The 8,759-nt window shown below is 41.7% G+C and overlaps 1 protein-coding gene across 1 annotated transcript; it reads left to right on the plus strand.

Moving 5' to 3' along the window:
• Window positions 1–3,578: 3,578 nt before the first annotated feature.
• On the plus strand, window positions 3,579–8,759 carry Mrps14 (mitochondrial ribosomal protein S14). The gene is made up of 3 exons (XM_032915288.1): window positions 3,579–3,683; window positions 5,447–5,605; window positions 8,342–8,759. Exons 1-3 carry the CDS (start codon window positions 3,639–3,641, stop codon window positions 8,522–8,524), a joined length of 387 nt encoding a protein of 128 aa, XP_032771179.1. The 5' UTR covers window positions 3,579–3,638; the 3' UTR covers window positions 8,525–8,759.

Genomic DNA, 8,759 nt, shown 5'->3' on the forward strand with positions numbered 1-8,759 from the left:
TGGTTAAGATGGCTGCTTTTCCAAAGGAGCTGAGTTCAATTCCTAGCCCCACATGATAGCTTGTGAGGGTCTGTACTTCCAGTTCCAGAGGACCTGACATCCCCTTCGTGCTTCTCTGGACTGCACTTGAATTTTTGACACAGAGCCTCAGTAGTCCAGGCTGGACTCAGACTTTGGGTGACTTTGACCTTTTGATCCTAACTCCATCTCCTGAGTCTGGGATGACAGGCGTGAGCCGCTATGCCCAGTATATGCAGTGTTGGAGATCTCTCTGGGGACTGCGCATCCTAGGCATGCTCTCTACCAGCTGAGCTACATCCGTAGGCCGTATCTTGTTCTTTATGAGTTACCCAATCTTATATATCCTATTATAGAAGTACAAAATGGAGTAAGACATTGTGTATATTTTACTCTACTTTTTATAGTTACTCTGGTGTTTAAAGGAGCTCTCTGGAGTTTTGGGTGGAGCAGTGGAGTTTCCTGGGGAGTAGAAGGGCATGAAGTTCTGTGTCTTCTATATTGTTTTATACATGTCTGTCATCTGTTTGTCCACCTCTATTCTTTATAATAAACTAATAAAGAGTCACAAAAGCTTGTAAGTCATGAATGTTTACCCTACCAGACCTGAGGGCACCAGATCCCGGGACGCTTTTCCATTTGCCACCAATTAGCCATTGTCTTCTGTTGTTGTTGCTTATGTTTTGGTTATTTTGTGACAGAGTTTCATTGTAGCCCATAATGGCTTTGAACTTGCTGTGTACCCAAAGCTATCCCCCCAAATGCTGGGATTACAGGCATGCACTAACATTACCTTAATGTGCCATTTTCAACAAAGCAAACAATCAGGTTCACTAGGGCTTTAAGTCTTTCTGGCCATGGTTCTACATCCAACTCTAGACAGATATAGTTTTCCTTTCTGTTCTTAGAACACACATGGAGATGGGTTCTTATTGGTCATGTTCCTTGTCATGATGTAACGCAGGATGAAAACGCAGCCTACCAGGGGAAAACTAGTTTCAGCCGATAAAGTGGGTATGATAGCAGCCGGAAGACAGAGGAGTAGCTCAGCAAGTTCTCTTCACAAGGCTGCAGCACAGACGGGTGTCCAGGAAGGCATTTACTCAGTGTAAGACTTCAGCAGGGCCATCTAGTGCAGTTCTAGACCAAGTTTCTAGGTGGGGTAGGGGATGGGGTTGCTGGAGAATAATATTGATAGGCACCTGTCTCAAGAAATACTTCGATCTCTAAATAACCTTTAATGCAGAAGCGGAGAAACTTGGGGGCCAGTTTATCTTGAAGGGTGCTAGCATGTTTATCTTCTTGTGCATGGAAGCTCACTATGAGAAGACTCCAGATAAAGTCTCTCAATACATTCAAGAACAGAGGGGGAAAGTGCATTCTCTCCAAGGCCTTCCCCTGACAGACTTCAAGTCATATTTTATCTCAGCTACTTCCCCAAATTACTAAAGTCTTTTCTCCAGATGAAGGATGTATTGTCTGTGGTTTTGCTGATGAATCTCCCAGTTTTTCAATGAATTGCCAGTTTTATCACTAAAATCAAACAAACAAAAACAAGCAAAACTTGAGATTTAGTTCTGCTATTTAATTTCTCAAATGGAAAGCTCACTGACAAATATAACATATACTTTTGTTTTATTGTTGCTTATTTTGTTTATCATGTTGCTAATTAGAGCAGTGTTTGGTGCAGTTTCCCACTATTTGGAGATGTCTGTTAGTGTGGCGAGTTACCTCAAGTTGTTAGAAAGATGTGTGTGTTGTTTGCTCACTGTACAAGTAAACGGACCCAGTAAGTGGGCTCTCGGCCATCAAAGACAAGCATGCCCCTACTCGGCTTGAATGTGAAATAAGCAAGTGTCCTAAACATTTTAACTATAGTATTGCTATAAGCAGAACCTAAGAGAAAAATATGGCAGGAATAACCTTGTATGTTGCCAACTTTTAACCACACAAACTATGATGCATGGACTGTATGCACACCATGTTAAGTACACAGCATCTTAGGATTGGTTTGTAAAGTTCTGACTTTCCATGTTAAACTTGAAAGTTCCAGTTAATTGCCTAATTCTTTTATCTGTTTGTTCTTAGTTTTGGGTTTCTTATGCCCTTTATTCTTAGGGGTTTGATAGCATTATCTTTGTGAGAAAGTTAGGAACTATATTATGAAAAGAAGCAAGCTTAACTTTTGCTGGGCATAATGGCACACACCTTTAATCGCAGCAGCAATTGAGAGGCAAAAGCAAGGAGATCTCTGTGAGTTCCAGGCCAGCCTGCTCTAGAAATCCAGTTCCAGGACAGCCAGTACTGTTACACAGAGAAGCCCTGCCTCGGAGGGTGGAAAATATAAACCTTTAACTTTCAGAGATACTGTAAATGGGCGCATTGAACTCAATCTTTCTGACTTTTCTGAGCCTTTTAGGAATTCAACTCATGAGTCTGTGCAATAGTTTAATTGTATAAAACTCATTTCTTACCCTATAGCCTATAAACAAATCTGACTTTACCTCCAAAAGTTTGACTTTGTTGAAATAGTAACACATTAGTGAAACTCTTCCTTGTTTTTTAATTGAAAAGAAATATTTTTTTCATAAAATATATTTCCCCTCCCTCATCTCCTCCCAGATCTGCCTACCTCCAAACCCATCTCATCCCAAATGAAAACAAACAGGCATTAAAATAACAGAAACCATGATAAAAGAGTTTACTATGTACTCATATCCTGAGATGACTGTCGATGATGCCCAATTGTGTTTGTGTGGGGGAGGGAGTGAGAGTGAGTTTTAACAAGGGTTTGAGGCTGGTGCCTACCTGATGCTGCTAGTCTAGGACTTTTTGGATCTTAATACGATGGTAGGGGCTCCTGGTTGTCTTTTCCTGCCATATGGTTTCAATCAGACCTTCCCTAGCCTATTTGAAATGTCCAATAAATAGGAACTCTTAAAGAAAAGACTCTCCTTCTTCCTGGGACGTTCCTGTGTAAATAGCCCAATAGGCTGTTCCTCACTATATCCATCAACCCATCTATGATACAGGCTAGGAAGATGACAGGGAAGTGCCCTGTACTAGACTGAAAACAGCAGGTTTTAAATGGCACATGTATACACCTCTACCACCATCCAACACACACTCGGTGACCAAAAAAAAGTAAAACCTATACAACCTTAATACAGATATGATATGATATACTATGATATTAATATAATGTGTATTAAAACCCTAGACACGCAAGCAGAAACTCTTATCAGGGCCACTATCACCATCATCTCCATCATCATTACAGCAGAAATGTGACCCCTGTCAGTTCTGCTGGATGAGTAACAAACCCAGGCAAGCTTCCCCCGGGTGGCGCCAAAGCGCAGAATACGGGCGCAGGTTGGGCGGGGCTGGGCCAGAAGAACGCGCAGCCGCACTGTTCCACCTCTGCCAAAGTGGGCGGTCCGGATGGATGGTTTGCTCAAGTTCTGTAAAATACCGCGATAGCGCAAATCCCGTACCTAACCTCTCCCTCTTTATAGGCTAAATCCTGACCCGGGCCCGCCCTTTGAAGCACAAGCCCCGCCTCCACGCACCCTGTTTCCCACGTTGTAACGCGGCGGTGGTTGGCTGGCTAGGCAGACAACATGGCGGCGTCCTTGCTGGGCTCGCTGCTGCGGACCTTCCGGCAGGTCAGGCCCCTGCCTTTCTCGCCACCCCAACCTCTTCCCTGAATTCTGTATCCTATGGGTCCCTCGGAACCCTGACACCTGTAATGCGCACGGAGGACCAATCCCAAGGCTCCTTTCTGCTTTCCCGCTCCGGCTAGGTTAGGAGAGCCCTAATGGCAATCGAAGGTTTGGTATTCAAGTGTGGATCCGCAGTTTGAAAGCTGCGAGATTGACTCCGGTTTATTGGGAACTAACTGCGTGTAAATTGTGAAGGAAAGGGAGTCAGATGATTGAGGCATCCGAGGCTCCGATTGTACAAAGAGACTGAAAGGGACTAGCAGTCAGCTAGTGGTGGCTTGGAAGCAGGTGGTGACAGAATTTCGAGTAGGGAGCAGGCTATTCGCTAAAACTAAAGGATTAACTAAAGGGAGGGCTGAGAATTGACTGTAGAGTTAAGGAGTGGGAGTGTTATGATGCGGACAGAAACTGGGAAGAGTAGCAAAGGAAGTTGGAAAAGTCTAGAATTGTTTTGCAGGGGAGGGGTGTCAACCAGAGGGAGACCTGGGTTGTTTTTTCCTTACTATAACAGAAGCATCATCGTATCTGCATATTAGCAGGAAAGATCCACCAGAATGGGGAACACTGATGATAGAGAACAGGGAAGATTCGCCGGAAATCTGCCTTTTTTTTTTTTTTTTGCAGGAGTTGATATAGAGTCTCATGTATGAAGTTTGATTTTAGGAATGTGGTTAGGTCACAGATAGCAGTTTTGTCCAGTAGAAATGTAATGTAAACCACAAGAGTGATTTATATTTTTTCTAGTGTTTACATTTAAGTTAAAAAGTAGGTGCGGTTAATTTTGATAGATATTTTTAGTCCGGTATATTTGTATCCTAAGAAGTCAAAATTAGAATGACTTATATGACATTTACAGTCTTCGGTTGGAAGCAGGTTTCAAAGTCTTAGGTATCTGATGCTTAAAATATATCGAAGTTAAGATGCTAACTTTTGTAGTTGTACCAAAAACAAAGTTGTTTGATATTTGAAATTTTAAGCAAGTTAATATCAAGAATTCTGTTCCCACTTGTACTACTTACATTTCCAATGCCTACTAGCAATCCCCATGGTTTGTGGCCACTGTAATGGACAGAGGTGTCATATAACCAATGGGAGGGTGTGTAAAGAGTAGTACAAATACTGCTGAGGGGGCGGTATGGTAGTGGGAATTGGGAAATTCTCTTCAGATTGCTTCTAAATTTGTAACTAAAGGGACATTGAAGTCATCAAAACCTGAGTGTGTGGGAGCAGGTGACAATAACTTAAGAAGGAACACTCCTATAATTGTCCTGGTTTCCACAAGCATTGTAGTATGCACATGCACACACACAAAAAATAAATGTAATAAGTTAGTTTTTTAAATATTATTAAGTCTTCCCCTGGTGAGATGGCTTGCCACTCACAGTGGGTAAAATGCTTGCCACTAAGCCTGACCAGTTCAATCCTAAGTACTCATGTGGTGGAAGAGTGACTCACAGAAATGTCCTCCTCCACCCTCCACAGACATACCTGTACAAATGTATACACAGGCAGAACTGATTCACTACAGTTGCCCTCTGACCTCCACACATGCCCATCCACACACAGGCACACATACATGTGTGCTCATACATGCCAAAGATAATTTAAAATTTTTTCACTGCTGAGAATCATAACTAGTTACTGAGAGAAGTTTATATGATTGGAAAAACACTCCCAGCACCCATGATCTTGTCTTTCTTTTCTAGGCAGTTCCTCTGTCATCGTCAGGTCAAGCTCGAGGTTACTATGTAGACTGGAGAATGTTGCGTGATGTGAAGAGACGAAAAATGGCTTATGAATATGCAGATGAGCGGCTTCGAATCAATTCGCTCAGAAAGAATACCATTTTGCCAAAAGACCTTCAGGTCAGCCGGCTGAGTCCCTTCACAGAGTCATTAACTGTCCTCATATGTTTTCATGCTGTTTTATTGCAGCTTCTTAAATGTAATTTCTAGAGAATAAGATCAAATATTCAAGTCAACAGAGATAGCCTTAAAACTGACTTTGTAAGTTTAGGATAAAAGACAACTATTCGGTCTTTCCTGGTTCTTAAGCTGCTTTATTGTACAACCCTAGGAAGTACTGGTAAGTGGTGACCACTAGAAACTGTCAAGGACTCTGACCTAAGATCTCCCAACGTCATCCTACTCTTGGAACCCTCATGGAGGTATTGCTGATGCACAGGCTGTGGGCCAAACTCGTGACCTGTGAGCCATAGTGAGGATGTGCCTTCCTGAATCCCTTTGCCCCCTCCATGGTCAGGTTATCTTTCATTCAGCCCTCTCTTGCCATGTACTTCCAGTTGAATCAAAGGGTGACAAGCCTGTTTGGCTTCCTGAGATATAAGGTTTCACATTTAAGTGGTGACAGAATACCTATACAGAAGGGACTTGAAGGAAATTTAAACTCAAGGATACTTACTTTACTAAAAGTCCATATAAAAAATCTGTACAAGTTGGCAGAATGATTCTTTTGTTTTGTTTTGTTCTTCAAGACAGGGTTTCTGTGAAGCTCTAGCTGTCCTAGAACTCAATCTGCATACCTCAAAATCAAAGATCCCCCTGCCTCTGCTTCCTCAGTGCTAGGATTAAAGGTGTACAGCACCACTGTCTGACTGCTGTATCTTCTTTTAAATTTCATCAGGTTTTAACTAAATGAGCAGAAACCGGAGTTCCCAGGACCTCTCTCTTGTGGTTTTTACCACAATGAGGCATACACTTAATAGGAGAAGTCAGCCTTGGGCACTCAGCTCAAGACAATGTTGATCAAGGAAGCAGAGAGTAAAATGGAGTCCATAGGGGTCAAGCTCAATTGGTCAAACAGGCACACACTTGGGGCTGTAAGGTAAAGAAACGCTATGCGAAAATCTAGAGTAGTGGTCACAGACAGTGGTACATTCTCCACTTGAAATTTGCTAAGAGTAGAAAGATAATGTGTGCCAATATGTAATTAAATATATACAAATTTTAATTATCAGTTAAGCCAGAGGGTTAAATGAGTGAGTTAGGAATAACATCTCCCCATGCACACAGAAGAACTGCCTCTAGCATTAGTACCAGCAATAGCAGTTAATGACCGACCTATCTAAACCATCAGGGCTGTCTGATGCTTACAGGTTAAATTTATGTCCAGTTCCAGAAGGCTTTCTCAGTGTGCTCTTTTGTGAACTAAGTGCTTTCTTCTCTGCTTTCTTTTTCCTGTTCCAATGTCAGTTTTTGAGGACAAGGAAGGGTATGCATAGATAAGCCTGCACATTCCTTCTGTAGTACTTAGTAGTTGTTCATTGACCTCATTGTGTTTTACACAATTCCCTGCATTATCTCTAATATCAACAAATGCATAAGCTTTTAGACATCGGTAGATTTGCATACACAATCATTATTAATTTAGTGGGTTTTCTAGGTATTGCAATTTTTGTCCTTTTAAGTATTAGTGTACTTTTTTTGTGTGTGATTCCCACATTCTATCAAGAGTCTGATAGTTTTTACTGACAGCCTGAGCCTAATTTGCCATACTTTCTCCCCTCGACCACTTACCAGTTTCATAGACATTACTTGTACAAGATTCATGGACATTGCAAATATTTCTCTTTCATGTAAACCTTGTCTGTAGTAGTCAGGATCTTTCACCATAAGGCTTTGAGGATCTTGAAGATCAAACTTTTTACTAGTATCAAGCCATGGTCTTTCTTAAGTATCATCAGCTCAGATGTTTAATGCTTTTGTACTTCAAAAATTATGTGTGTCTGTATGGGGCAATGAATGCATTCACCTATCTTTTTTCCTAAATGACCTAAACATGGACAAAACAGAACCTACTTGGTGATAGGTTATCTTCCCTGGCAAAATGAGCCAAATTCAAGCAATCTTAAAGCCTGTGACAGAAAGGGGACAGGGAAGAGAAAAATAGAAACAAGAAGAGAGAGAGCACGAACTAAAATGTGTGGATTATATGGTGAAGAGCCTCGGTGGAGAGGAAGCCCGGGTCCTGGGCTGGAAAGTTCAGGTAAGGATTGAAGGATGCTGGTAGAGCCCAGAGGACAGATCTGCTCTAGTACATTAGTCACCTCAGCTGCTTGTCCCAGGTCTGAACCCAACACTCAGCTCTCCACCGGAATATACAGAATATGTAAAGGAATCCCAGCATACTCCATGAAACTAGCATCAGGGGACTGAGGTATTAGTGACATTTAGAACAGGGTGGGTGGTCTGACAAGCATATTATAGAATAAAAAACCAAACAAATTAACTTAGACAAGAAGTATTATATGGGCATGACATACAGTTTGCAACAGGAAAACTGTGCACTTATGGTATTAGTGAATATTAGCTGTCAGCCAGTGCCCTTAGAAGGGAGGCATCAGCCTTGGGTGCTGGTTGTTATTTTATAATTCAGTGATGGTTACACAGTATATGATGTTTATAAAAATACACTTGGAACTGTTATTACTTGTGGATTATGGTTATTTTAATCTTTAAAATCATGTAGGAAAAAACATCAAACATTTCCTACCATATCCATGGTTCTCTGGCTAGAATTCTAGCCCATTCTTCCTTTCCTTTAGGGACTGAGTTATGACCTATGTTATAATTTTCCCCTAGGAAATGGCTGGTGATGAAATTGCTGCCCTTCCACGGGATAGCTGTCCTGTTAGAATCAGAAATCGGTGTGTCATGACATCTCGCCCCCGCGGTGTTAAGCGTCGCTGGAGACTTAGTCGCATTGTCTTCCGACACTTAGCTGACCATGGGCTACTTTCTGGAGTCCAGCGAGCAATATGGTGACAGTTTCCAAACCTGCCCAGCTGCCAGGGAAGCCAGTCCTGGCAAAAGACTTAAAACTAAACCCTAGGGTTCATAGGGGTTTAGCATGTTTAGCCTACTTGACCCTGAGTGAAACTACCCTTTAGATTTAAATAAATAAAAGTGGTTATTTGTCATTGAATTGTCTTTTAACTTTAAAGCATATATTACTCCCATACATGGTGTAAGAGTGGAATTAAAAATATTTTCTGTGAAA

Source organism: Rattus rattus, chromosome 10 (genome assembly GCF_011064425.1).
Source record: "Rattus rattus isolate New Zealand chromosome 10, Rrattus_CSIRO_v1, whole genome shotgun sequence".
Taxonomy (NCBI): domain Eukaryota; kingdom Metazoa; phylum Chordata; class Mammalia; order Rodentia; family Muridae; genus Rattus; species Rattus rattus.